General features: G+C 45.9%; 2 protein-coding genes across 7 annotated transcripts in view; one reads left to right on the top strand and one right to left on the bottom strand.

The window, feature by feature from the left end:
• Window positions 1–132: 132 nt before the first annotated feature.
• Window positions 133–8047, bottom strand: NAT9 (N-acetyltransferase 9 (putative)). 2 transcript variants are annotated; one of them, XM_005297443.5, is made up of 7 exons: window positions 7916–8047; window positions 7165–7251; window positions 5414–5523; window positions 3960–4100; window positions 3578–3637; window positions 3253–3347; window positions 133–3149 (listed from the first exon to the last, which is right to left on the bottom strand). In XM_005297443.5, the coding sequence occupies exons 1-7, from the start codon at window positions 8038–8040 to the stop codon at window positions 3003–3005; spliced, it is 765 nt and encodes a 254-aa protein (XP_005297500.2). In that variant the 5' UTR covers window positions 8041–8047; the 3' UTR covers window positions 133–3002. The 2 variants fall into 2 exon arrangements, with proteins under 2 accessions (XP_005297500.2, XP_005297501.2); XM_005297444.5 differs by having other exon boundaries at window positions 7862–7929.
• The window catches only part of TMEM104 (transmembrane protein 104), a 67669-nt gene continuing 47910 nt past the window's right edge, over window positions 8030–27788 (top strand). The window contains exons 1-6 of one of the 5 annotated variants that reach the window (XM_065562779.1): window positions 8030–8059; window positions 10370–10476; window positions 15189–15310; window positions 20306–20387; window positions 21425–21524; window positions 22157–22237. In XM_065562779.1, coding sequence (XP_065418851.1) covers window positions 10432–10476; window positions 15189–15310; window positions 20306–20387; window positions 21425–21524; window positions 22157–22237 — 430 coding nt within the window. In that variant the 5' untranslated portion in view covers window positions 8030–8059; window positions 10370–10431. Of the gene's footprint in view, window positions 8140–8879; window positions 10091–10369; window positions 10477–15077; window positions 15311–20305; window positions 20388–21424; window positions 21525–22156; window positions 22238–27788 lie in introns of those variants that run through there. The other 4 variants (XM_005297446.4, XM_065562778.1, XM_065562780.1 and 1 more) reach the window with 4 other exon arrangements.

Below are 27788 nucleotides of genomic sequence, written 5' to 3'. Positions count from 1 at the left end.
GTTGACTGTAAACTACATCTGTCCCTCATCCCCAGTTACATTTCTGCAGCTCTGTTTCCAGTGGGGTGAAAGCACTTGTTTGGGCAGAAGAGGATGTCATCAGAGTTTATCTCTTTGCTCATAACTCTGACTTGGATATGATTTTGTGAAGCGTTGCAGGGCTCCAGGAGTCAGCGGGGGAAATTCATGATTCACGTCACATCCTTCAGTCAGGGAAAGGGGCTGGGCCTCATTAGCGCTTCTAGACAGGGTGAGTTACGGCTAAGGGAACCCAGCTACCGGCAGCCACACAGATCCATTAGTCTTTTGTGTTCTCAGCCCCTCAATCCAGCAAGAAGTGAGGACTGAACTACTCAAACACAGGGCAGCAGGTATCTGACACCCGTGAGCAGGAGGAAAGAATTTCCAGTGACACACATACCAAACCGCAGGTCATTCTCTCCCTCCCTGTCCGGCACCATTTCAGGCCTAGTACAAGGAACAGTTGTAAGGTAGAAGGCTGGGTGCAGGGGTAGGTTGTTTATATGCACCCCCATATGGGTCTTTGGGAACAGCAGATTGCCCCCTGGTTTTGTCCACTATGGAGCCTGTTTCATTTTACTAATGCCCTGACACCGAGAACTCTTCTTCCCTGGAGACTTAGCAGGGGTGTGGCCTGCCTGCCTCTGGAAGAGGTGTCAGGTCTCAGAGGCACGGGTCTGTAGGTTCAACACACTATAATCCAGGGCAGGGAGGGGATGAAATGGCTCCATTTATACAGACAAGGGTTACTTATTTCCATTAGAATGTCATGTTTGACTTCAACTAGCTTCCAGACCCCAACTACAGGCTTTAGTCCACTTCACTATCACAGAGGAACAACAAAATTAGCACCATTCGAAGTCTTTCCCTCCATGCAATGTAATAAAAGTAGGGGTTTTCCCCCACTACGTTTCTACAACAATGTCCAGTGGCCCCAGGCCTCTTTTCAGAAAGTCAAATAATGGAGGAGGATTGCTACCAACACTTACCCTCAAGGACACCACCTCAAAATATGAGGCACTGTTTTTCCCCATCTATCTTATCAGAGCACAGTAAGCAGAGGTTCCCGGCTCAGCACTGAGCTGCCTTTGAGAATGGGACTATTTTCCCAAGACTGCTTGTCCCACTTTGAAAAGCAGTTTTATACAAAGGGTGAAACCCATTATCACTACTGATGGGGCAAGGAGGGGCGGTCAGAACCCATCCTTTCCATTTCATAAAAAGCTAAGGCTTCAAAATTTGTTTTTGTTCTAATGCAGAAGAGAACTGAGACCTTTCAAAAAAAAAAAAAAAAGCATGAAAACACACCACCCCCTACCCCTCCACAGTGATTAGAGCATTTGCCTGGGATGTGGGAGACCCAAGTTTGAGGCCCTGCTCTCATTGATTCATTCTAGAGGGGTGTCTGTTCTTGACCAGAAATTCCATCCTGGATCTGACAAACCTTGCCAACTCCAGTTTTATCAAAAGTGTATGTTTCCACAAAAAGTTCTGGTTTAAACAAACTGGCATTTTTAAATGAAAAACCATTTTGTTGAAAAATTCCCAACTCCAGTGGCGATTACTGCAGTATCAGAATGCATGTTCTTATTCACCTGAGCACGAATCCTGGTTTTGAGACTTTAGAGGTGTCAACGCCACCATGCAGCAGTCAGTTCCACAGGTTTTATTTATTGCATCCTTAAAGGCTGGGTTCCAGGGGGTTAGCCATTCTCTGGTTGACTTGTAACGTAGATGGTTTTAAATAAGCATAGTAGCAGATCAGCTGCTTTATTCTTTACATCCTCTGTGCAATTTAATTTCCTCATTCACCTTTTTATGGATACCCTATCACAGCGATGACCTTTTTCAGTACCTGTACCAAGCAGCACTGAGACAGGCATTTCTACCCATCAAAAATCATCATCTGGTGAAGTCTGATGCACAGAAGTAATTTAGTACTCTCATTCCATCCTCTTTGATTTCCCGCTTTTTACATGCTGGCAGTTTTAGCACATTAGTTCCTAACCTTTTAGAAATGTAATAGTTTACCATTGCTGGTTCAAGGGAAGTCAGCCAGGTGTCCCTTATGAAGTACCCACAACTCAAATTCACTTCAATGGGAGAGGAGGGCACTCAATCCCTCTCAGATCTTAGTTGTCCCGGCCTCTCCTACTAAGCTGTGCTCACACTAACCAAGAGCTGTGATGAGCTACACAACGGGTTTGAGCATGCACAGATGGATGGCAGGGCAGCTGCCAATGGTGGCACCCCAGGACTAAGCACAGAGGCCAGGAGGGGAAAGCCTGGTGCCTGCAGTACCTGGAATATTAACACCTTGTCTAGCAGATCCACGGACAGCCCCACTGGTTTATGTCTTATGTATTTTATTATTTTTTTAAATCTTGTAACCACCACTTTACCAGCCAAGGATGGCAATGGAGCTACTTTGTATACCAGATCATGTTGTCACATTGTATGTATCAGTTTGTGTGACAAAGCAGGCCACAGTCTCTTGTGGCTCAGACTTCATTTGTGACACTAGGAACTCTGCTAAGGATGGTGGGGTTTTAGCTAGGAACCCAATCTACTCTGCTCATCCACAGACTGACAGCATTGCTGGCCAATTCACTAATGTTTATAGGCCCTGGAGGTGTAGAGAGTCCCTTCCTAGAACAGGGTAGAGGGAGCTCTGTGGCTAAAAGGGCCATTCCCAGCCAAGGTGTACTTCTATGTTTAACCTGTTAGCATCTGTTCATCCATCCCAGCTTCCAGGCACTATTTCAAAGGAATGCCACGGTAGATGCTCTGTCTGGATTGCAGTGGAAGATCACCATTTCACAGGTGGTACAACAGGTATGTGGAGTAATAACAAAGCAGTTTGTTGTTTGATTCACTCTTGGTCCCAAGGTGTTTTCCATACTTGAACTCAGTAATGTTGTCAAACTCTTCCTCCCTGGAGACTTAGCAGGGGTGTGGTCTGCCTGCCTCTGGAAGAGGTGTCAGGTCTCAGAGGCACGGGTCTGTAGGTTCAACACACTATAATTTTTCTCCTCCACGTGGTTAGTTTGCTCCAGGAGCCACTGTCTCTGCTGCTCATTCACATCCAGTTTCAATGTCACCTCCTGGAAGACCCTGTTCACGGCAACCTATATACAAGGTAAGAGAACAACGCGGATCGATCTCAGGCATTAGCTAAATGCAGCTTCAAAAGGGGAGAATTCCATCTCTCCTGAACAGGCTGTACCTCACCTCCTTAAAATGAAGCTTTTTGAACATGCAGATACTAGCTTCATTTTCCTGTCCGACCTTAGCCTCAAATTTGGTAATTCCCAGCTTTGTTACTCCTACAGGAGAAGCGAGAAAAAGAGATAAGAACCCCTGGCTGCACACATGTATCTCCATAATGTTGCATTATGTCATAGCTGCAGACTGGCAAGATTCCCATGCTCCTTAAATACATGGGCTGGTATACATCCACCACCCTCTCCACATATGCAGAGCAGACAATGGGAGCACGTGTGCCTGTGTCTCCCCATCACATCACTTCCGTCCTCCCACATTTAGCCATCCTTACCATAAAACATCATGATCAGAGTTGTCTCCTTGCCAAACCCTCGGCCACGGCACCTGGGCTCTAAAAGAGACAAGAACAGATGGTGGTGTCCATCTATATAACACAAACCCTGTAATCAGTCAGGTGCTGGACTACCAGAAAGGGGGTTGCAGAGGAGGACTGAATTGCACTGGTAGAGCTCTGAACGCAGGAAGCTTGTATGTTATCTGCCTACTTTCCATCTAGCTGTAGCCAATGCTACCACTGTCAAATGAGGAGAGTCGTCAGAATCCCCCTGAACCTATTTGCATGAAGGTGCTTTCGTACCTAACAGCTATTGCAGGGCAGAGGGTGGCATTAGGGTGATAGTGGTGGCAGCAGCCTGGGGCTGTGCTTAACGTACCTGCAATCATGACTTCAATCTCTCCCACTGTTGGATCCTCCATATCTGTGAGGAACAGGTTCACGTCCCCCACCATGCAGTCCTCCTCGGTACCTGCTTGCCCTGACCACCTCTCAGTGTCCAGTACAATAAACGTGCATTCTGGGGAAAATGAGACAGCAGCAGAACTTACAGGGTATGTTTAAGAATCATTCACAAATTACTGAAGTATGACAGTAAAGATGGACAATGGGCAGAGAAGCAACAGTGGGCAGAGAAGCAACATCCTGCACATATTAATAGCCTGTATGACCAGTAATCAGGGCTCCTGGGACAGACAGGCATGCTTACCATGACTGCCAATACCAGCAGCACCCTGGAAAATCTATGCTGGTTTCAGTTTGCATGGACCCAGGGCTCACACAGATACTTTAACTTGATGCAATATATAAAATTAATGTGGATTAGCTTTCCCCACTTCATCGCCTTTTACAGTAAATTCAGGCAAAGAACCTTGAATGTGAACATAGACTGAAGCAACCTGTTGAGTCACTCAGTCTATCCTTCTGCTCCTTTCAGTATGTCTTCCCATGCTGTCACCACTGACCAAGACAAGGGTTAACTGCGGGTATGTCCCAACCTCAGTGTCTTGTGACTATACATTTGTACTAGATTTTATGGGCAGTCACTCACCCGACCTTTAATAGAGCCTGGCAAACAATCCAGCCAATGAATCCAAACCTTGTCATTATAAATTGTCAGATTCCACGGGGAGAACTCAACCCCGCCCTCACCCGTTTACAAGGATTGAGTTCTCAGATCTCTGCTCTTTACAGAAGTTGACTGGATTGCTGCTGCTCAAGCGATATTAAGAACTTACATTATTCTTGTTGTTAACAGCTGGATAAAGCAAAACTTCAGCAGCCCCTGTGTTCCTCCAATCCCTTGAATAAGTGTGTGCATACACAAGATCCATATGTATTCACTGCCCAAAAACTTCATTAAGGCTGAGATAAGTTTGACTGGTGGTACCTCATATCTTCCAGAATATCAAATGGACCTATACTTTAACTCTGCATTTACTGGTTTTCAGAGGTTCAGGTGATGACAGAGAGATCCAAAAATGTTGACGTTACATAAGTTTTAAGGGAGGGAGGGTTATATCCTGAGAACTTATTCCTTAAATGACCCCAAATTTGAACAACTAACCCTACTCCCCACCCTCCTGAGAGGCATCCATTTTCAAGACAATCTGATTAAGCACGTGGATTTTAGAGCATTTAGAACAAAACTGGAAATTAAACAGTAAGCTATTCTCACCCTTAACTCTAGGGGGGGCTACTGCCCTGCAATAATGGCTCACACCCCTTACAGTACAGGCTTGCAGAATCACACCTGCCAGAAACTCCTAACAACAGTGAGACGGAAGTGGTCACTACACCTTCCCACTTTTGCAAAACATTCAAATGCCTCACTATCTGCATCCTCCTGCCAGCTGCACTGCATCTCGTACTCCTGCTCCAGGCTCAGTGGCTCGGATGCGGTCAGTCGCTGTAGCTCCTCCGATTTCATCCACTCATGGTACCTGATGGAGAGTGCCACAAACAGAATGCAGACCTATTTAGAACGTCACCTGTTGTGTTCCACTGAAACCTTTAAGGGTCAAACTGTCCCCCTACCATGAACCTATTCAGGAGACTACAAATGGCTATAAATGCCCCATTGGCCAGGGGCTGCAAGGCTCACTTAACTTCCTGAAACAACACCAGAATCAGTACACAATCTCCTTCACACAGGCACACAAATGAAGGGACTAGTACAGGCGTGCATGACACCTCACCTTGAGTCTGCTTTGCACTGAGAGTGCAATCATCCAAGTCTGCAGTTTACAAACTCATGGCTTAACATTTAAATTCTTCAGAGAGTTCAGTTTTCATGAGTTGAAGTTTCCCTGTTCACAAGCGATTGGGAAAAGGTTATAGCGAGCACTGAAACAGCAGCACAGCCGATGGCTCTTTGGTGGCCAACGTGAAATGAGCTAGTGGGTCCAGCTCTCTTCTAACTGGACAAGAGTCCACATGGATAAACAAACATCACCACTGACACTTGCTGTCCGTCTTTGATGACAGTCTCGGCAGAGGGCTCAAGGAAACCGAGCTGCCCTCTCACACCTAGAGGTGGCTGCTACAGAGCAGAACCAAGGAATATGGGCAAGCCAACATAGGCAAAGCCATACTGCTGCCGCTTGTGCTGTGCCACTTACACAGACAATGAGATCATTTCAGTCCCCAGGGCTGGTAAGCCAGAGCCTTCCATGAGTGATAAATTCCCTTAAAAAATAAAGTTGAATTTTAAAAATAGAAACTGTCATAACTATAAAGGGAAGGGTAACAGCTGTCCCGTATACAGTACTATAAAATCCCTCCTGGCCAGAGACTCCAAAATCCTTTTCCCTGTAAAGGGTTAAGAAGCTCAGGTAACCTGGCTGGCATCTGACCCAAAGGACTAATAAGGGGACAAGATACTTTCAAATCTTGCGGGGGGGGGGGGGGGAAGGTTTTTGTTTGTGCTCTTTGTTTGGGAGTTCGTTCGCTCTTGGGACTGAGAGGGACCAGACATCAATCCAGGTTCTCCACATCTTTCTAAACAAGTCTCTCCTATTTCAAACTTGTAAGTAAATAGCCAGGCAAGGCGTGTTAGTTTTACTTTGTTTTCTCAACTTGTAAATTTACCTTTTACTAGAGTGTTTATCTTTGTTTGCTATACTTTGAACCTGAGGCTAGAGGGAGGTCCTCTGAGCTCTTTTAGTTTGATTACCCTGTAAAGTTATTTTTCCATCCTGATTTTACAGAGAGGATTATTACCTTTTTCTTTCATTAAAAGCCTTCTTTTTAAGAACCTGATTGATTTTTCCCTGTTTCTAGATCCAAGGGGGTTGGATCTTGATCCACCAGGAGTTGGTGGGAGGAAGGAGGGGGATGGTTAATTTCTCCTTGTTTTAAGATCCAAGGGGTTTGGATCTGTATTCACCAGGGAATTGGTGAAGAGTTTCTCAAGGCTTCCCAGGGAAGGGAATAAGCTTTGGGAGTGGTGGCAGCGGACCAGATCTAAGCTGGTAGTTAAGCTTAAAAGTTTTCATACAGGCCCCCACATTTGTACCCTAAAGTTCAGAGTGGGGAAGCAGCCTTGACAGAAACAGATGTCAGAGATGGTGTAAGCGACATACCGGGATACATGAGCAGAGGTGTATGGTACCAGGGTCACCTTCTTCCCCTGTAAGACTGTGTTCTGGTTAATCTTCATAGTCTTCAACCTGAAAGAGAGACAGAAAGTAACTTACTAAAGTTTTTTAAGATGCCAGGGGAAAAGTACACCATCAACAGCAGTTCCTTGAAACTGAGTAACTACAATGAATTTCACTTTCTCATAAAGACCCCTTTAAATAATGGGCTCCAACTTTTTTTTTACACTTCCTTACAACCCCCCTCCCCCCACCACATTTTTCTGCTCCCCTAATGGGTTTTATCCTGGTCTTTTCAGCAAAGGAAACACTGGCGAAGTGACTGCTCTAAGAGGTGAGCTGTGAAACTGACTAGACACGATGTGCGGCAGAAGCAAACCAATGAGGAAATGCAAGAGACGAGCCCCACAACCAAACCGTTCCTAGTCCGAGGGGTCAGCACTGAGCAGCCATTTACCCCCACCCCACTGCTCCAGCCCCAGGAGGGGAGGCGGGAGGAAATGGGCAGCCTCCAGCCCCGCTCTCGCCCAACCCCCAGCGGGCTGGGGATGGGAGGCAATTGAGGGGGGACACCCAGCGCCGGGTGGGGGCAATGAGGGGCGCCTAGCCCGGGGAGGGGCTATCTAGCCCTAGCAGGGAATGGGGTCTCCCGAGCCCATGGGGTCCTGGGGCTACAAGGCACCTTTTGCCTCGGTGCGGGCCGCTGTAGTGTGAAAAGGTGCTTTGGGTGCCTCACCTAGAGCGCATGCGCAGAAACGACTCCGCTTCCAGCCTATGGGTGCCACCGGGTCGAGTGCGGCCGGACGGCCCGCGCTCCCGCACGTGATCCAGCGCATCCAATCGGCGGAGCAGGGGCCTCATTACGCCTTACTGCTGCGTGGTGAGTCCGCGCATGCTCTGTAAGTTCCACGGTATGAGGGCGGCCTCTGGGGTGTGCCGGTGGGGTCCTTGGGAGTGCAGGTACGGGAGGAACTAGCTGCCTATGGGGTGGGGACGTGGTATGGATTGGGTCTGAGAGATGGGGCTCTGGTGACATGGGGGTTGGGCAGTGTGAGGGTTCTGGGGTGGGAGGTGGGGGCTCGGGCAGTGTGGGAGCTCTGGGTTGGGAGGTGGGGGCTCGGGCAGTGTGGGAGCTCTAGGGTGGGAGGTGGGGGCTCGGGCAGTGTGGGGGGTTTGGAGTGGGAGGGGGGCTCGGGTGGGGGTTGGGCAGTGTGAGGGTTCTGGGGTGGGAGGTTGGGGCTCGGGCAGTGTGGGAGCTCTGGGGTGGGAGGTGGGGCGCTCGGGCAGTGTGGGGGGTTTGGAGTGGGAGGGGGGCTCGGGTGGGGGTTGGGCAGTGTGAGGGTTCTGGGGTGGGAGGTGGGGGCTCGGGCAGTGTGGGAGCTCTGGGGTGGGAGGTGGGGCGCTCGGGCAGTGTGGGGGGTTTGGAGTGGGAGGTGGGGGCTCAGGTGGGGTTGGGCAGTGGGTTGGGAGCTGGGGGGTTGGGAAGTGGGGTGGGATCTGAGGGGGCTCGGGCAGTGTTGGGGCTCTGGGATGGGAGGTGGGGGTTGGAAGTGGGGTGAGAGGTGGGAGGCTCGGGCAGTGTGAGGCCTCTGGGGTGGGAGCTGGAGGTTGGGTATTGTGGGGGCTCTGGGGTGGGAGCTCTCGTGTGGAGGGTTGGGGGTGGGATGGAACACATGTGGTCACTGGGGTGGGATATAAGGGGTGGGATCTCTCTTGGTGAAATGGGGTGTGTCTGCTGTGCTGATATTTGTCAGTGGGATGTTTCCCTTTCATCTCCCCCCTCCTGGGTTGTATTTTGGACAAAGGAGTAGAAGGTGTCTCCAAATCAGTCTGTGTCACATGGGTTTTCTCTTGGCTTTGTCTCTCCTTGTTCCCACCTCTATTTTATTGTCACTGGGCATTTGAGGAGAGTCTGCCTTAGATTTGTACATTCTTCTATGATGAGATGTCTGCTGGCCTGATAATTCTGAGCATGGCTCTGTAGCAGTCTCCCTTGGTTTTGTTCTGTTTTAGGCTTTGCTGTAGTGTTTTTAGCATCACTATCTTGGGTGGGTTTGTTTGCTCCATTGAACTGGAGATTAATATTGTCATGTCCAGAACAGGATCATTATCTAAGAGTGGGTTATATTTGTTAGCTGATTTTAGCTTTTCATCCTCTACTACTCTGCTGCTGTGGGGGGAGGAGGGGATGTTTACTGTTGTGATTGAGGTGGTGCCAGAAGTTGAATATTCTTCTGTGCCTGGGCTAGGAGGAGGTTTGTACTGATAATTTTTGCCAGCTGGTGCAGTTGGTTGTTAAGACAGGACCCAAACCTTTTCTCCTATATAGTAAGATGAGTTAGATTAAGTTCTCAAGTAACTGGAATAGTGATTTTATTGGAAAATTGTAATTATTTAATGGCTTTTAAATTCTTTAGAGGGCTTTTTTTCAAATGCTTTTATAGCTGTTGTGAAGTTCCCCAAATGCTTTTATTTTGGGAGGCCTAGATATGTATAATTCAATGTATTCTGTTTCTACATTCAGAATGTTGGCTGGCTGTTTTTTGGAAAGTATATGGAGAGAGATTGGGGTTGTGGGTGTAGCAATCTGCAGAATAACTCATGTGATGGCAGTATATTTCTAAAGCATATTGATTATTATTTGGGTGATAGTATGATTAGATGATCCTTTATAGAACCAGTGTTTTCCTACTGAGTGGGTTAGTGGAAATCCCAGGTTTGGTGGCTGTTTCAGTAAGGTTGGTACATTCCATAAGAGCTGCCATAATAGGGCAAACAGAGTCCATCTAGCCTAGTATCCTGTCTCCAGTAGTTGCCCCTAGCAGAGCTTCAGGGGGAGTGTGCAGAACAGGACAATTATGGAATGATCTGCTCCTGTCTTGCACTGCTGTCTTCTTGAAGTTGGTAACTGGTAGGTATCTGATGTGCAGGGGAAAAGAGTAGGGCTATCTGATAACATTTGTGCACTTTGTCAAAGCAGTAAAGAATTTTGAATGGAGGTGTCAGGACAGTGTGTTGGAGGAGGGGGCATCTGGAGGTGTGCTCATATCTCAGGGCAGGACAGAGTCCCAATTGCAATTCTGCTCAAATCTTCCTCTGTTTACAGTAATGGGTTGTCCGTCGGTCTTTCAGTGGCATCATGAGCTGCTGCTGATAATGATAACCAGTCTTGGACATGTTGTCTCTTTAGGCCAGGCATAGCAGAGACAGAAGATACCTGCTTCTCCGTTCCAGGCCCCTCTAGCCTCAAACATGGCGGGTGGCATTACCGACACAGGGGAGCTGTACTCTCCTTATGTGAGTATTACCATTGGGATTCACCACTGCTGTTTGTTCAGTGTCTTATCTTCACAACCTGTTTACTCTCAGGGTATGTTGTTACTTGTATCTTCCTGATTCCCAGTGAACAAGGTAATCAATGGCAAAGTTGCAAGGAATGCTAGAAGATATTAGGATAAGGGCAGTAGAACATGTTTAGCTTGTTGCCCAAGGGACCTTGGTTTGAATTACCACAACAAGGGCCACTTGGGAGTTTGAAAGTATCTAGAGTTTGGTGAGTTAGCTTAGAGAACTTTCATCCTGTCTTTCAGACTTTATATGTTAAGTTTGGCTTGGTCCTTTTTTCACCTGTATTTATGGTCAGAAATGTGAAAAAGGCATCACCTTTCTGCGTGTCTCTGGTCCATATGTCTTTTGAGACGCATCTGTTCACTGATACAAACTAGTTTTAAATAATCAGTTAGAATGCTTAGTATTTGCATATTGTTTTACATCGCCAGTTACTCTACTAATCTTAAAGGGACACCGTCAACCTGATACTTAATTGATTGAAAAAATGAGTTACAGGTAGTTTGATACTACACCTGCCCTCTTGCCCATTTTTATGGTTTTACATCCACATTTTTAAAAAAAGTTTTCCTCCTCTCCCCTGATCCTGTGTGAAAGACTTGCACAAATAGGTGCAGCTGTGTGGGACGCTGAAATTCACTATCCACAAAGCATTGTCAAATATAAAAAAACAAACTGAAAGCTTAAGGGGGCAAACCTTTTTTCCTCTGATCTGTTTGTTAGTCATCTTACATATTAATTATAACAATGATAAATTAAAAAAAAAATTCAGACACACATGATTTTTCAATGGGATGTCCCAAATGATCAGTCCTCACAGCATCCTTTATGAGGTAGGTAAGTATAATATCCATTTTACAGATGGGGAAACTGAGGCATTGAAGTAAAGTGACAGTCACTACCAGAGCAGGGATTAGAATCTCAGGTATTTCTGGCTCTCAGCCTTGTGCTCAGAACACTAGACCTGACTTCTCTTCAGCCTGGGCCCTGCAAAGACAATACAGCTATGTGAGCATAAGCTAGAGTCTATTCTTTCTTATGCATAATCTCAAAATTAGTAGTTAAATTTGGATTTCTTGATTTATTACGGTGATGATATAAATGGCAGAGTATAGCTCAGGAATCTAAAATACTATTCTGAAGTGTGGGATTTGCTGTATTAACTCCTGCATATTAAAAATGCCTGACTAGTCTGAGGCACTAGTGACCATTTTAAGATCAGATATTTCATGAACCCACAATGCTAGCAATTAGTTCTGTATACCACCAGAAATGCTGTTTTTTTTATCTAATGGGGTTCATAAAATTGTCACTACCCCATATTACTTCCCCAGAGCTTCATTTCTGACGCGATCTTAGTGGTTATCTCAAGACCCATTAAAGATAGAACAAATGCTTTCCACCACCTGAGATCCAGGAATCTCAACTTTCAAATGCTAAAAACATTAATCTCGAGTCTAGGAACCCTCAAAAACTGAGGGTAGAATTGGGCATTATGCTCATAAGAGAATTGGCAGCTAAAAGCAGGTGAAGGGAGCAGGGCAGCAACACAGTAATCAGAAAAACCTGATTTTAAAGCATTTCCTGTCTGATTACAGTTTTTTGATAATTTTTGTTGTCTTGTGCTTTTGCATAGTCTTGTAGTCTTAAGCATTTTCATGTCCAAGTGATTCCAGTTGACTCAGGTGGAGAAAATATTATGTGAGAGAAGATGAAGTCACTTTTTTTTAACTTGAACTACAAATGGCACTAATAGCATGAATTTCTCAGACGTTGCTAGCATAGGGAATTGGTGCAGAAGTACCTTTTTAAATGTTTGTCTTGCAACTATTGACATTTTTTTGTAGTCAGCATTTAAAAAACTCACGAATAAAGTAGTTGTCATAGATTCTAGGACTGGAAGGGACCTCGAGAGGTCATCAAGTCCAGTCCCCTGCCCGCATGGCAGGACCAAATACTGTCTAGACCATCCCTGATAAACATTTATCTAACCTACTCTTAAATATCTCCAGAGATGGAGATTCCACAACCTCCCTAGGCAATTTATTCCAGTGTTTAACCACCCTGACAGTTAGGAACTTTTTCCTAATGTCCAACCTAGACCTCCCTTGCTGCAGTTTAAGCCCATTGCTTCTTGTTCTATCCTTAGAGGCTAAGGTGAACAAGTTTTCTCCCTCCTCCTTATGACACCCTTTTAGATACCTGAAAACTGCTATCTCATGCTCACTTCCAAGGTCCAGTATTTTGTGACTTGCCAAGAGCAGAAACATTTAGGTCCTGAAAGCTTTAGTATTGGTTCACCAATGTTGAGAAGGAAATCTACTCTCTTCTTAATGGGTTTTGATTTCCTCATTTTAAGTGAATTTTCAGTACTGACATTGGCAAAATCATCTTTTGACTAGTAAGCCAACCCAATTTGATTTTTGCCATTGAGGGGGATTATGGAACCCTGGGATGTTGTTTTTAGTTGTTTTTCTGACTACATGCATAGTTCAAAATGTTAGTGTTGCAGAAATCTCCTGGAGTCTGAGCTCTAGGGAACTATAGCTATCTCATTTCCTCTCAGGATGCAGGACTCTCACTGCCCCAGAGTCTGATGACAGTAACATGATGCCAGTCTTGGCATCCGTTCAACCAAAACCAAGAAAAATCACCTGGGTTTCTGTCCAAGAGTCCTTCATTGCAGAGTGAGTCAGGCCCCTGGGCACTCCGAACACAAGGGGATGTATGCAGGAAATGACAGCCTGCCAACTGAGTGACAAGATCCTTTCTGCAAACCGGGAAGGCTGCATTTTAGTCCTTTGGGGACCAGCTGATGTTCATGCTTGAACAGTGAAAAGGTGTAGTGTCTCGTTGTGAGCGTAACAAAAAAGGCTTTGTGTTGTGTTTAGTATGATGTCTCCAAGCTTGGCTCCTATGATCTCTGGCCACCCCAAGCACTACATGTGGATTTCTCCCTCATTTGCACAAAAATTCTCATATGATCTTACAAGGAAGCGGGGAGACTCTCGGGGTGTGTCCCATACCATGTTTGCATTAAGAATGGGAGGGCAGAGCCCCCTCCCTTTGCTCAGTCTTAATCTTCCTTTTAGCAGAGCAGGTGGGATCTGTTTCTTTTCCACCACTTGCATTGTGGTGACCCTAAGCACTACATGTGGCTGAAGTGGGAACAGTTTAGAACAGAAACAGTGAAACAGGAAATAGGATAGACCAGTCCTTGTGCAGTGGAAGGGAGTAGGTTGTGGAGGAATTGTCCACCATTTCTACGATCCCTGCTCAGTGCCTCAGAGGAAGAAGGCAGAACTCCTCAGTCATGTAGCATATAGGAAAATTATTTCCTAGCCTCCAATCTGGCAGTCACTTTGACCAGTTTTCAACTCTCAGGGCTTGTCTACATTAAACCAGTGCAAATCCCTGTGTGAACACCCTTACATTGATTTAAAACTGGCTATATCTACACCTACATAAGCCAGGTTAAATCAATTGAAGGGTGTCCACACACATTTACACCGTTTTAACTAAATCAGTTTAAAATTGCGTCTTTAGTTAAACCAGTGCAACTTTGTGTTTCGATTAGGCCTCAGATGCACTTTGTATCTTGGAAGTGCTTGACTCTGAGGAAACGTGAGCGGACCACATCATGACACAATCCATTCTCTTTTGTTGCAAAGGGCCCCTCTCTCTCTGGGCTTTCAAGCACAAAGATGCTGAGCGAGAGAATTATGTGCACCAAGCTGAGGGCTTCCAACCACAAGGATTGTTCAATAGTATAGGTCACATGATGCTTGGAGGCCAGTCTCCTTTGGTCAGCAGATCTGGTTTTGCTGACTCAGCCATACTTTACGAAGAATGGTGGTAGGACAATGGAAGTTGAAAGTGTCTAGTGCTTTAGGCTATTTTAGCTCCAGACTTTCGGTTTCAGGTTAAGTACTGACTTCACTATGGCAGCCTGTGTGTGGTGATGGTGCCTCTTACATTCGTGCTAGTCAGCAAAGATTTAATCCCTGGAGCCTATGAGACTTGTATGTAACCCCACAGTCTCAGTGCCTGACTCTGCCCAGGGTGGCTGGAAGGTGCCTTCTCTTCCTAGCTGTTTGGTTATCCAGCCAGTAAATTCCTATTTCCTTTAATTAAAAAAATATAATTAAATGAATTTCATGCTTCATGAAAATCAGGTTGGATCGTTCTGGCCTCAACTAGGCGTAGTGCAGGCAGGAGTGCAGACTTCTACCATACAAGTCTCTCCGTGCATCCCATTCCTTACCCATAGCAACTCCTGCTTGTATGGACCTGGGGCTCTCCTCAGAGGAGATTGTGGTACTAAATTGTCGTAATGTGGGGTGATTGTGATGTAGTCAAATGTCTATTCAAGATTCTATTGAATTTTTTTTTTTTTTTTAACATTCCATAAATTGCAAATAGAACCAATTGGGGGGAGCATCAACCCTGACTAGTGCTGTGCTAGTGCACTAATCCACTGCATGACCTTTCTGGCTCTGAGTATTCCCCTCCACCTGTATCTACTTTTACCTTGTGCTTATCCTTCCTAGACATGCACACAGATCACCTTCCCCACACACAACCTGCCATGTCAGCAAGTTATCTTAGCTGATCCCCAGGGCGGCTGCAGACTCTAACGCGGATTATCTGGATGATTGCAGGTCGGCCTGGTTTACATGTTCAACCTTATCGTTGGTACGGGAGCCCTAACCATGCCGAAGGCCTTTGCCACCGCTGGCTGGCTCGTCAGCCTCATTCTCATAATGTTCCTGGGCTTCATGAGGTAGGTTTTTGGTGTCTCTCTTTGCCTGTCTTCAGCATGCTGGGAGTGTGGCTTGGTTTTATTCTAAGGGTGACATGTAAGAAATTGGGAGCAGCATGCTGGTGAGGAGCCCAGCTGCTGGGATTTCACAATTATGCAGCACCTGGATCCTATTTAGAGGCTGTAGTTTGAATATTAACTTTCTGGCTAATGGATGTCTGCAACGTGGAGCTACATCTCCTCTAGCTGGTGGAAGGGAGAGGACTTTGTCTCCACTGCCCGTTCTAGAGCCTTCTGGCTGCTGCATGGCAGTGGGTCTTCCTAGAGTTTAAGGCCAGAAGGGACCACCAGGTCATGTATTCTGACCTCCTGTGTATCACTGGCCACCAATGCCACCCAGCAACTGAAATTAGACCAAATCATTACAGCCCATGGGAGACTAGTTTATTATGTGCTACAGGCAGAGACTAGGAGAGACTGAGGTGCGCTAGTGCTCAAGGCCTGCCTGCCCCCCCCCCCCCCCCCCCCCCAGCAGGAAAACTAGGATTCTGGCAAGTGACACACACCCGCACACTGCAGAGGAAAGTGAAAAACCTCCAAGCTCACTGCCTATCTGACCGGGGGGGGAAATACCTTCCCAGCCCCACATACGGTGATCAGTTAGACTGAGCATTTGAGCAGGAACCAGCCAGCCAAAGTATCCGAGAGAGAGAATGCTCCATGTCACATCAGAGCTCTGGCCCGCTACACCCAATCTCCCATCTCCAGCCATGGCCATCCCTGAGGCTTCCAGAATATATTGGGCAGGGAAATCCCCTCCAGACCCCTGCAGGTGGGCAGCTGAAACCCTGAAGCATGAGCTTCACTACTCTACCCTTCCACCAGCCTCTGTTTTTGGGGTTGTCGTCCTCCCCCAGGGATAACTCCAGCGCTTGTCTCTTTGCTAGTGAATCTTTCCTAATCACCAGCTGCCTCACAAAGTTGATATGATTCCTGACAATTTCACTTCTGCTGACTGCATTTTGAATGGTGGCCGTGAAACTGACCTGTCATGTCAATTTCACTTTGGCTCCTGACAGGGTTCTGAGCAAGGGGCACTGGAGCTCTGTCTGCCTGCAGATTCGGGGAGGCAACTCTGCACTGACCTCCATTTGGAAGAAAGAACAGGAGTACTTGTGGCACCTTAGAGACTAACAAATTTATTAGAGCATAAGCTTTCGTGGACTACAGCCCACTTCTTCGGCTGCATACCTGTATGCATCTGAAGAAGTGGGCTGTAGTCCATAAAAGCTTATGCTCTAATAAATTTGTTAGTCTCTAAGGTGCCACAAGTACTCCTGTTCTTTTTGCGGATACAGACTAACACGGCTGCTACTCTGAAACCCATCCATTTGGAAGGTTAATGTCACAGTCTTTGGCACCCATGCTTAACAGGGAAGGCTACTTATTCACCACAGACAAATGGAATTTTCAAATTTTGCTCTGAGTCTGCAGAATCCGCATGCTCTGGCTTTAGAACTGAATCTGGACTGGATTGACTCAGGTTAGAAATTCCATATATGTCAATCCCTTCTGTGTATGGATCATAACCTTTTAGGTATGTTGCATTGAGAAGACATTAGAATAATCAAAAGATCACCTGGGTCCTTCAAACCCATCTACCCCATGGCTCTTGGGCACAAGCAATTTAAGCAGATGCCCGAGTAGAGTTGCAGAGGAGCGCAGTTAGGTAGTGATTACACAATCTGCGAGTTGCTGAATCTCCCATTTTCTACCAGGAGGAAGTAACTTCCTGTAAAACTATGCCTACCTCATTCCTCCCCTTCACCAGTCTGGGATCTTGGAAACCCTGAGGCTGACTTGAAGCTGACCAGACTTCAGCTTGGTTTCCACTGCACTGGTGCAGCAGTTGCAGCACAGAGGTGGAGCTAAGGGCTGTTGCTATAGTTGTGTGATCTACACATTCATCCTGGAGACTCCAGTAGTTGGTGGTGTCATCTTTCTGATGAGATGTAAAGCCTTGTCTGGATCACTGGTGCTCATGAAAGGTCCCCTCTCACGTTTGTAAGAGTATTGGGATGTTAATCCTGGTGTCCTGGCCAAATTCTGTTTTGGGGAACTCCATTGGCCAATCTAAATTCCTTCTGCAGTTTTGATTGGATACAACTTTTTCCTGCCCTGTGCTGTTTGGCTATTAAACAGAGTCCATGTTTCACTGCATTTCAGTGGTGAATGAAATGATCTTTGTAAACTCCCAGGTGTGTTGAGGCTTAATATTTGTAAACTGCAATAAATCTGAGAAAGAAAGGCTCTATAAAAGTTTGGTTAGTTATTATTAAGTATCAGAGGGGTAGCCGTGTTAGTCTGAATCTGTAAAAAGCAACAGAGGGTCCTGTGGCACCTTTGAGACTAACAGAAGCATTGGGAGCATAAGCTTTCGTGGGTAAGAACCTCACTTCTTCAGATGCATCTGAAGAAGTGAGGTTCTTACCCACGAAAGCTTATGCTCCCAATGCTTCTGTTAGTCTCAAAGGTGCCACAGGACCCTCTGTTGCTTTTTAATTATTGACAGACATAAATCCTGGAAGTATAAGTGATTGTTGGATTCAGATGCAATCTGTTTTTAAAAACCTTATATCCAAAGCATGAAGTGCATATACAGAGCTCCCTACCATCTGCTTTGGTTCTTCCTCAGTTTATATCTTAGTGCCAGCAGGGGGGTGCAAATTTTGCTGGCTCCTCCATGATGCTCTTGTGCCAACCTTGAAATGTCGCCCACTGGTGCTTTGTGAGCCTATTTCCCCTGTTGCTTTCATTCCTGCGTTTGCGCTTCTGACTCCCTAATAACCTCTAGAGAACCTTCAGTGCAGTGAGAGTCTACATGGGCAATCATTATGTGAAGTCCAGGAAGGAGCTGCAATACTTTTATCCTTGCAAACCTAATTTCTCATTTGAACTTGATAAATGAATTCAGTCTGTGAAGCGGTAAGAAACTGTTTTTGAGCCTTAAATAAGATTGATTTTAGTTTTACTTAAAAGGGCGGTAGACGGGAAAGAAACCTTAAAATGGTCATTTAGCTGAGACAATGACAATCCATTCCTGAAAGTGGCAAAGCAGATTGTAATGGTGAACTGGGACTTCGATGGACGAGTGATTCTAGCCCTCGCCTTGGCATTGGGTTAAAAAAAGTTCCCCCTCGTTATTTAACTCCTTCTTCTACAGTCACTGGCAAAATTGGAGGTGTATGTCCTGTGATTTGCTTGCTGCTCTGAAATCTGCAACAATAATAAACCATTGCCCTTCAGTAACACCTTCCTTCTGAGGGTCTTGCAGTGTTTTCCTGCCACCAAAAGATTAAGCCTCACAACAGTACTGTGAGGAAAGGAAGTATGTATTATTCCCACTTTGCAGATGGGGGAAACTGACTCGGGATTACAAACTTTACCATGTGATGCTCCATCTTCCTCTAAGAAGCCTGCCCCATTGTAGTGGGGTAGCATGTAACCTGTGGGCCATACCCGTACTGGAGATATAGGCAGATGCCTGCTCCATTTATGCGAATTAGTTGCAGGCTTCATGCTCCTGACAAATTTCCAGTGCATTTTTGGTTGGTCAAAGTTTGATCACCTCTGACATAATCTTAGAAATAAAAGGCTCCTGTTATTTACTGATATTTGCACCTAACTATGGTTTTATTTTGCTGTTTTAAGATGTTTTTACACAAGCATTTTGGGTGAGACTAATGGGTCTACCAGGCCCCAGATGCTTAAACAAAAATACTTACAAAAAAGCAAAAGAGATCGTCTCCTGGATGTGATAATATACCATGAAGCCACCACAACTGTCTCCAGGTTTTTAGTTTACAAAAGAAAAAACATACTCTTGCCTGTTTCTATTCTTGCAAAACAGGAATAAGGAAGTACTCTTATGAATATTTTACATCTGTGTGGTGCCTTACATCCCAAATTGCATCATACTGTGTGCCTACACAGCACAACTGAAATGCAACCATCTCTGGGTTGAAGGACAGCAGCAAACTGAGGTAGAACTCCCTGTACAAAAAGAGGAAGGGGAGAATGCTGGTGAAGGACGCTGGGACAAACACCTACTCTTACAAAACATGCTAGGGGATCTTTAGTAGCTACACATAACAGACAGGACTCTGGTTTAGAAGGTCTCACCCTAGAGACCCTTCACACAGTGAACTACACAATACTTCATTTATCTGAGTCGGAAAGGTGAAGAACTGGGTCATCCCTGTCAGGATTCAATCCTGCCTGTGTATCTAAGGCAGTGGTCCCCAATGCGGTGCCCGCGGGTGCCATGGCGCCCGCTGGGGCATCTATGTGCGCCCGCATACTGTCCGGCGGACGAGCATCCGCCAAAATGCCGCCGAGAAGCAGCGTCATCCAGAGGCGGCGCTGCCAAAATGCCGCTGATTGCCGCTGCTTGTCAGCAGCATTTCGGCGGCAACGCCTATGGACGTTGCCGCTTCTCGGTGGCATTTCGGCAGATGCTCGTCCGCTGGTCACGGTCCTCTGTGGCTCGTCGTCCGGCGCCCGCCAGACAAAAAAGGTTGGGGATCACTGATCTAAGGAGTCCAAAAATTCCAAAATTCAATGCTTAGGGCTCTGTGCCATTGTTTCACTACTGCGTGAGAACTTCTAGGTTACGAGATTAGAGTTGTTAAACTCTGTCTCAGTCCAGTTCTTAGCAGAACAGCATCCCAATTGACACCTGTGGGGCACTCTCATCAGAGTCCCAGGACTGAATGGGTCAGTCCAGCATCTCTCCAACACTAACTTCACATAAGAAATGTAAGAATCCCCAAACCCTAGAAAATCTCCTCTGCACTTCTTCATTCTTTACTCGGCAACAGCTTGGAGGCTGCAGCACATACCCAGAGCTATGGATAGCCTGTCGCCCTCGGAAAGCCCAGTCAAAGTAATTTGCAGTGATCTATTCTGCTGTCCTTGTTAGCCATTAGTAATTGCTAAATTTAATTTCCCTTCTAGTTACATGACTACAACATTTGTGATGGAAGCCATGGCCGCTGCTAACGCCCAGCTGCGTTGGAAGAGAATGGAAAAGCACAAGGTTTGTGTCATGGCCTTTTATTTTCCAATCTCTATCATTCTTCAGTCCCTAAAGGCTCTCCTCAGATTACTGTGCTGGCTCTGCCTCGCCTCATTAGTAAGTCTAATAAAGGAATAAATTTCCACTGTACTTAACGTCTTCATATAAAATACGGTCGTTCTCTGTGGTATTGCTCATAAAACCCAGGATTTTCTTTTCCTGCTTTAAAAATCCCCAACCCTGCCCATATGTCTCCCAATTTCATACTACTGGTCTTGGCCTGAGATGCTCTTTAGAGGAGTTGGGGAGAGCAATCCATCATTCAAGGTGCGTTAAGATCTATAAATTATGTGAGATCCAGCCACTGCAGGCCACCGTTGATCCAGCTGGAATGCTCTTGTTGTCAGTCACTGGGGTTGTATTCTAGGGACTCCTGCTGGGCATTCTCTCTGGCCTCTGTCCTGACTGTAGAATTTACTCCTTCTCTGGGTTTGTCTGCTCTTGGGTTTAGTGGCCTTCATGACGCTGTACAAGGCATAATTTTTTGGTCAGACTTCAGTCGCGGTCAGTAGGTGGGGTGAAGTTGTGGAGTGGGTTTTCCGGCTCTGCCTAGTGAGGGAAATGCAAAGGTTTGGGTTTTTAAGAAAATGTAATCTGGTGCCCACACTGTGAGTCTGGATACCAAATCTACAAACTCCTTGCATCAAGCTTGCTAGTGCCTTTATGATTTCACTGAATGGACTTTCTGCTCTTGTGTATATGTCCCGCCCAAAAAAAGAGTAGCTCACTTCGTCATTAACCTCATAATGCCCTGCCAGTGTTGTCCTCCATCCCCAGAGTGCCCTCCCCACATTCCAAGACCAGGAAATATGGTTCCCTGCCATCTCCCCATATGCTCACTGGTCTGTACCTTCCAGTCCCCTTCTCTTTAGCTATAAGCACATGGAAGTGAGGCTATTTCATCGGGTTGTTTCAACCTCCTTGTACTGTTGCCACAAGCTGTGCATCAGGTAGCAGACATCACAGAGCAGAGCTGGACTCATTTTCCTACCTTCTAGGAAGACGACGATGAAGATTCTTCCTCTGGGGTCTCTGATAGTGATGTTCTCCTCCCAGATGGCTATGCACGATCAGAGACGCGGCCTATCCTGTCAGTTCGTAAGTATCCAGCTTTTGCTGCCACTTGCTCGCTAATAGGGAAGGAAAGGCCTCTCCCACTTCTGTGGGAACCAAACCCTTTACAACTGCCCTCTTGTAAGTGGAGTAAGACTCTTCTCCTCCACCTTTCAAGTGTAGACTAGCCCTCAGGGTGAAAGTTAATTTGGATCACAATAGGGTGTGAATTTAAAGCACCATAACCATTCCTGAACAGCTCCAGGAAAATGGATTAAGCTAAACAGGAACAAGACATTCAAGAGTATCCACTCATGGAGTTGTTCAAGAACAGTTATTTTGGAATAGACAAGCCCTTAGTGACAGATGAGTTCAACGTTCCGTGAGCTCTCTTCTAATTCATGCCATTATGACTTTCAAGATGGACTAGTTTTACTCTGTTGCTTCCAAACAGAAGCAGCTTTTTCTTTCCCCTTTTACCTAGAACAAATCCATCTGGTCACCGAGGCATAAATGTCTTGCTTTGGAAACCTATAAACTGTGTGGAGACTGTATGGCAGGGGTGTATGTATCCTGGATGGTGTTACGAGGATAGATGAGATGTCCGCAGATGGTGCCTGTCTTTCCTTTGGCTCATCAAGAAGAGTGAGTGGAACTTTCTTTTTTCCAACTTGCAGAGAGACGTGGCTCTCCCAGTATCTTTGAAATCACCGAGAGGGTGGAAATGGGTCAGATGGCCTCTATGTTCTTCAATAAAGGTAACTACCTCACTTTCTCAAGGGTTCCCAAAGATCTTCCTGAATGGGGTAGTAGGCGTCATTGTTCCTTAAACCCGGGCACTTGTAACGTGGTGGTGGAAGCAGCTGCTGCTGTCAATTCTGAGGTCCCAACAAACCACCTGATTCTGACAACTTGACAGTTCCAGCCAAACATGCCCCTCATCCCCAAACCCCTTTTTGTAGGATTTTTGTTACTGCCTGTCCTCCACTGCAATTGCAGAGAATGAGATGTTATGGACTCATTTCCAACCCAGCCAAGGGAACTACACCAGAATCTAGGTAAGGGAGGGCAGAGAGGCTGAAATAGGTTTAGCCAAAAAAGTCCTGAAGCATAATGGGCAGATTTCGCTTAGCACAGGAGAGTATGAAGATTGTAAGAGTAACAGTTGCTTCTGCCCAGCATGACTGCTCTGGCCCTGACTCTTCACGCATTGAGTGCCCGCCTCCTCTCTCTGTATCCTCTGCAAACGTGGTCCACAGTAGCAGAGCCAGCAAGTGCGCTGCTCTCACTTTGGTGACACTGTTAAAATGCAGCACACCAAACATTTCCCCGCTCAGTTAGCTTCAGTCTGAAGGAAGGAGGTCAGTGAGGAGCATTCCTGAGAGCACTTGACTGTGGCTGGGTAAGTGATCTCTAGGGCTTCTCTGATCCTGAGCTTCAGTCCGAATGGGTCCCTGTGCACACCTGATGGATGCAGACATCTTGTCTTTGTATTAAATGTTTTTTATTGTGGGACAGAAGACACATCTATAACTAGAATGAAATAAGAAAACCATACAAAGGTAGCTAATATAGCTTTATTGCAATCTCACTTTATAGAGATACAAGCCATAGAAAACAAGAGTGATGACACTCAGAGCATAGTGTGTTAGTGAAGAAATACCATTCGGAGCCCAAAAACAGACAGATGCCACGGTGTACAGTTTTGCAGCCAAATGTCTTGTGAATGGCATGTTCCTTTGTTCACCAGTATTTTTGTTAGCACACAATGGGCTGCCTTTTCCACTGCATTACACCAGTTTTATGCTAATGTAACTCCAATGAGTTCAACGGAGAATCAGGATTGGGGGTGGGGAGCATTTTCAAAACACCAGAGTCATTTGCGAGCACAAGTCCTACTGAAAGTGAATGGGAATCCTTTCAGCGGGTCTTGTGCTCACTTAGCTATTTTGAAATTCCCACCTTAGATCTCTAAGTGCCCCCCACTCTAATGGTGGCGGACGAGCGGTGTGGTCTGAGCCTGGCCCTGGAGCGTCTAATCCCAGCTCTGCCACTGATTTGCTGCACCTCAGGGCAAGTCTCTTTGCTTGTGGCTGTTTCCCCAGCTGCAAAACAAGGCTAATACTTACCTACCTCACAGGAGTGGTCTGGGGATTAATATTTGTAAAGCACTTTGAAGAGGAAGAGTGCTGTGTACGTGCTGCCTAGCAGTATTGTTTTGGATCCTTGTCTATATCGGCAGGTGTAGCCTGCTAGATTAAGGGGATGTTGCAGAAAGGGGGCAGCAGGTCAGCCAGTGCATGCGCAAATTTCAGATCGCTGGCAAAACCTCTTCAAGTGTATTGGAGAGAAAATGATGGTGACTACAATACTTAGTACTGGAGAAGGGGGGTTTATAAGGGAGGCTACATTCTAGCAGGCTGCAGCTGATCTTAAGCTGTAATCACTGATGTTAGAGGCAGTGTCTCCCAGTAGAGGGTGCTGGGTGTACATGTACTTCTCTTCTAACCCGAGTAAGAAAAACTACACGTAAATTTCCTAGCAATGCCGTATTACGTGCTTAATACTTTACATTTAATCCCCTTTCTTAAAGTTTTATTTTTAGTGTGCGTTATCAGAGTTAGATGCTAGGGCCCCTTCCAAAAATATTTAGGGTCCCTATGATGGGATGAGAGCTCTTTCAGGAAGTCAGGTGGTGCTGCCACAGAACACAGCATGAAAACACTGTGACTTCCAGATAAGACAGGAGATCGACCTAGTTAACTGTTCGGGGGGAGCCGTGACTCATTTGCTGCTTTCCCTCCCTGGTCAGAAGTCCTAGCCTGATCCTGTACTATTGCTCAGCTCCTGTTCAAAGGTGCCCCACTGTTTTTGCTAGAAAAGCTCAAACCTAAGAGATCAGAGACGAGCCAAGTTAAACATGCCTCTCTGTAGACTGTCATAGCACACCAGTCATTTGAAAGGCTCCACAGAAATCAAAGGGCCCTGAATGAGGGGGTTGTGCAGTGATCAGTTGGTTATTGGTTAGGGAACGAGAAATCTAGGCTGTCAGAAGCTAGAGTTTGAAAATACTCGCTCAAAGCATTAGCCTCCGCGATTGTACCATTAGCAACTGTCTCTGATGTTTGGATCCAGATGCTGTGTAGCACAGGCAGAGATGAGGTGTCAGGGGGCTCTATGGCCATTGGAGAGAGGGTGGGGGGTTGTCACAAATTCCTACCAATGAGACTCATTGGCCTGTTAAAGGGAAAAACCCCATTGTTGCTAATGAATTCTCTGCTCAGTTCCCTTGACTGGTTTAACAATCTGACAGGATGTGAATCTGCAAACCTCGGAGTTAAGCCGGGGATAAATCTTCCACCTCTGATTCTCCATCTGTTTTCTGAAGGGTGCTGACTTACGTTTGGGCTGCAAGGAAAAATAAAGGGCCCCCACCAATTTCCTTTTAAAGGAGCCTGCTCTGAAGCATGTCTCTCTCTGGTCACAATGTTGAGCTCTCTCTGCCAGGGATCCGGGAGTCATTTATCATCATAATAGATTCTGTGCACATTCATCATTCTCCGTCCTTACAGGAAGTCATTGATCTTCCCGTTTTGTGTCCAGTAATGAAAGTATCGATCAGGGAGGGTCGGTGGCAGTTTATAAACAGAACTGACACTGAAGTCTGCCTACAGTCAGGGAAGATGGGGGAACCTCTTGCCTGAATTTCGCTGATTAGAAAGTCAAGCTGGGAACGCTGCATTTTCTTTGAGCTGAGCCGCCTGAACACAACACAGGGCACCAAAAGGAACCCAGGATGGTGCACGGTTGCATCCCAGAGATCAGCAAGTCAGACTTTTAAGGATCTGGGGTTTCAAGTTCACCAACTTCTTAACCCTTTTTTCCCATAAGTTTCTTGAACGAAGTACAAAGTCTGCATAAAAGCTACTGCATGGGCAGTCATCAGAAGCGGGAGTTGGCACTTCCTCCACTAGGACGGTTGCACTGGATGGAAACGGAATGGGGAAGAAGTGGAGGGATTACTAGGAAAATCAGACTTTGAGCCCTAACCTTCTCTTTACATTTTAAAGACTCGTTTCAACACAAAGGGCTGGAAACTGATTTTTAAAAACTGAGACATCTTGGAATAGCAGCTCTGTCTAAAGGGTTAACTGTTTTTTTAACTGCCCTTCCCCCGCTCCTGGAATCTGATGGTTTTCAAAGTTACACAGTGATTGTCCCTATGTGACCATCTTAAAAATACCCCAAGGCACTAGTTCTCCTTGAGGACAAGGGGGGGGAAATCACCCGAATTGGGAGTTTCTAGAATAATGGCCTGACTCTTTTTCTGAGGGGCTGAGCACTTGCAGTTCCCCTTTAATAAATATGACGGGGAGGGGGAGGGAAAGGGAAGACTTTTCCGAGAGAAGGACCTCATTTTTCAAACTTTGCCAAAAGAAAAACTAACCTCCCATGGCTACAGATCATGTATGAGAAACAACTTTTTAAGAAAGTTAGAAGAGAAGGTCAAGATCGGGTTTATAATGAAAAGCTGGTTGGAGGTCGCTTCTGTGGCTCTGTAATATGGACATAATCTCAGCACTAGTGTATCTCAGGCATATCCTCAAGATACACATCCCCCCCCACTTTCTTCCAGTCCCCTCCCTTCTGCTCCCCCATATATATCTTGAGAGAGTCTGACATTCTCCTTTAGCTGTCCCATGAGAGGTACCATCTTGGAGGATCCAGTGATATGAGGGGGAAATTTTAAAACTTGAGTAGGGGATGCTGGCGCTGTAATAATATAGACCATATTTTGATTTCTTTCGACAGAGAAGGTGCCTTCCAAACAGGAGGTCATTAATCAAGTGAGCCACAAAACCTAGAATATTTGGTTTAGAGGGAGAAAGAGAAACAATGTACAGAATGTAGCATCCAAATACCACAGAGATGAGTGCAGTGGAATTACCTAAATACATGGTAGCGCTTCTAAACTACAAAGCCTTGTATGAGCATTAATCCTCCCTCCTGCAAGGTAGTCAGTGGTGCCAGCCTCGTTTACAGATAGCGTACGTGAAACAGCGAAATAAAGCGACTTGCCCAAGCCACGGGGAGTTCGCATCCCCGGGGATTTGAACTCGAGTTCATCGTGCCCAGTCCTGTGCACAGATTTGTCAAAACATCGTGTTCTCCTCACGCTCGTCTCTTCTAATGCTTGTTGCTTTCTTTTTTCCTGCTAAAGTGAAACAGTTTCATGCTTTCTCATGGCTCACTTGCCTTTGAACTAAAATCTGTTGAGATTCACTTTGTATTGTTTAGACTGAGGCATTTGGCTCCACTTCTTCAAAGTTGGGGCACTGTAATTTGGCATCTCTTTATCCTCCGCTCATAACAGCAGAGTTTCTTGTGTGTTGCCCCATTAAGATCTTTTGTGTGCATAAAACTCGCTTTGTTGCAGAGGGTTTCTATTTCGTCTTCCTCCTTCCAGCTGAATGCAGGACAGGTAAAACCTGGTTGTGATGAAGGGCTTTGTGGGCAGGGGAGAATGTGAAACTTTTGTAAAACTCAGATTTAACATCATCAAAAGTGCTGCAGAATTAGTTTTCACGCTCCACAGGGTTGAAACTAAGCTCAAAGTTTATAAACTCTGCAGGAGCCTTCCAGAGAAGCTTAGCTTCAGCCCTGCAGAACTTGGGAGCTCTGCGTGACTAATCTCTCATGGCTAAGAGGGGGAGGGATAGCTCAGTGGTTTGAGCATTGGCCTGCTAAACCTAGGGGTGTAAGTTCAATCCTTGAGGGGGCCATTTAGGGGTCTGGGGATTGGTCCTGCTTTGAGCAGGGGGTTGGACTAGATGACCTCCTGAGGTCCCTTCCAACCCTGATATTCTATGATTCTAAGTTCTTGAGGAGTTCAGGAGCTTTGTAGGTGCAGAGCTTCAAGTCAGTGCAATGCTAAAGGACCACTGTGCAATGATCAGGTATTCAGAATATTCCGTGTCTTCAGTCTTCTTTAAATTACCTTGATGCTTTGTTGCATCCCAGGGGTGCAACTCTCAAAGCATTTCAGCTTAAAATAGCATATCTCCATTAATAACCTCTAGCTATTATCTTTGGAAAATCATGGGAGACGGGAGAGATTTCAGAAGACTGGAAAAGTGCAAATATAGTGCCCATCTATAAAAAGGGAAACAAAAACAACCCAGGAAACTACAGACCAGTTAGTTTAACTTCTGTGCCAGGGAAGATAATGGAGCAAGTAATTAAGGAAATCATCTGCAAACACTTGGAAGGTGGTAAGGTGCTAGGGAATAGCCAGCATGGATTTGTAAA

Source organism: Chrysemys picta, chromosome 12 (assembly GCF_011386835.1).
Source record: "Chrysemys picta bellii isolate R12L10 chromosome 12, ASM1138683v2, whole genome shotgun sequence".
NCBI lineage: Eukaryota > Metazoa > Chordata > Testudines > Emydidae > Chrysemys > Chrysemys picta.
Note: the sequence above shows the minus strand (reverse complement) of the source record. Positions and strands in the feature narration are given on the sequence as shown.

Coding starts and splice junctions, on each gene's coding strand:
- NAT9 (XM_005297443.5), bottom strand. CDS start 8,040: ATGAGGCCCCTGCTCCGCCGATTGGATGCGCTGGATCACGTGCGGGAG. Junction 7,252..7,915: donor TTTCTGCGCATGCGCTCTAG/GTGAGGCACCCA, acceptor TCTCTCTTTCAG/GTTGAAGACTATGAAGATTA. Junction 3,150..3,252: donor AAAAGCTTCATTTTAAGGAG/GTGAGGTACAGC, acceptor CCTTGTATATAG/GTTGCCGTGAACAGGGTCTT.